Consider the following 725-nt stretch of genomic DNA (forward strand, 5'->3'; position numbering starts at 1 on the left):
CGTGGAAGGAGAGCTGGGTGTGCCGGGAGCTCGGCGGACGTCGCTTGCCACGTCATGTGGGACGTACCAGTCAAACCGGAGTGAGGGGCTTCCCTATCCCAATCGTGAGAACACCTCAGCTGCACCGCGCGTAAGTACTGTGAGATCAGTGACGACACTCTATAGCGAATGGAGTCTTTCTTGCTGTACTGTCACCGTAACGTTTCCTCTGGCCGTCACGCTTACCCCCCCCCGGAGGATTCCAATTGGTCTCTCCCTATCCCCGCCCCTTCTGCGCCGCGCCCCGCCCCCTTGCCGCGGTCGGGAACCCGTCACGTGACCTTTACGCGCTCCCGCAGGGGAGCGGAGTCTTGGCAGTGGCGCCGCGGGGGACGGTGGGGCCGACGGAAGAACCGTCGGAGCTGTTGTGCGCCGCATCTTTGTCCGGGACGCCAGTGCGGAGGACACGATGTCGGGGCTCGCTCGCCTGCTCTTCTGGGCCGCCACCTGCCTGGCTGCGTTCTGCGCGCTCTCTGTGGAGGCGAACTCCACCGTGACTTCCAACGTGACTGAACCCGCGACTCCAGCGCCCACCAAGCCTGTCACCACCCGGGTGCCGACGCCCTCGCAGCCCACCACCGCCCCAGCACCAGGTGGGCGCCGGCCCAGCGGGCTTCCTGCGCTCGCCCGCTCCGACGAGTCGCACTTTTGGGGGGGGGAGTCGTGGGGGGCCGGGGCGGGTGGGG

At 67.6% G+C, this 725-nt stretch overlaps 1 protein-coding gene across 1 annotated transcript in view; it reads left to right on the top strand.

Moving 5' to 3' along the window:
- The first annotated feature begins 320 nt into the window (after positions 1 to 320).
- Positions 321 to 725, top strand: part of Cd164 (CD164 molecule, sialomucin) — a 14,938-nt gene continuing 14,533 nt past the window's right edge. The window contains exon 1 of the mRNA XM_013022419.1: positions 321 to 632. Within this exon, the coding sequence (XP_012877873.1) occupies positions 449 to 632 (184 nt within the window). The 5' untranslated portion in view covers positions 321 to 448. The remainder of the gene's footprint in view (positions 633 to 725) is intronic.

This window comes from Dipodomys ordii, unplaced genomic scaffold, assembly GCF_000151885.1.
Source record: "Dipodomys ordii isolate 6190 unplaced genomic scaffold, Dord_2.0 Scaffold62, whole genome shotgun sequence".
NCBI classification, from domain to species: domain Eukaryota; kingdom Metazoa; phylum Chordata; class Mammalia; order Rodentia; family Heteromyidae; genus Dipodomys; species Dipodomys ordii.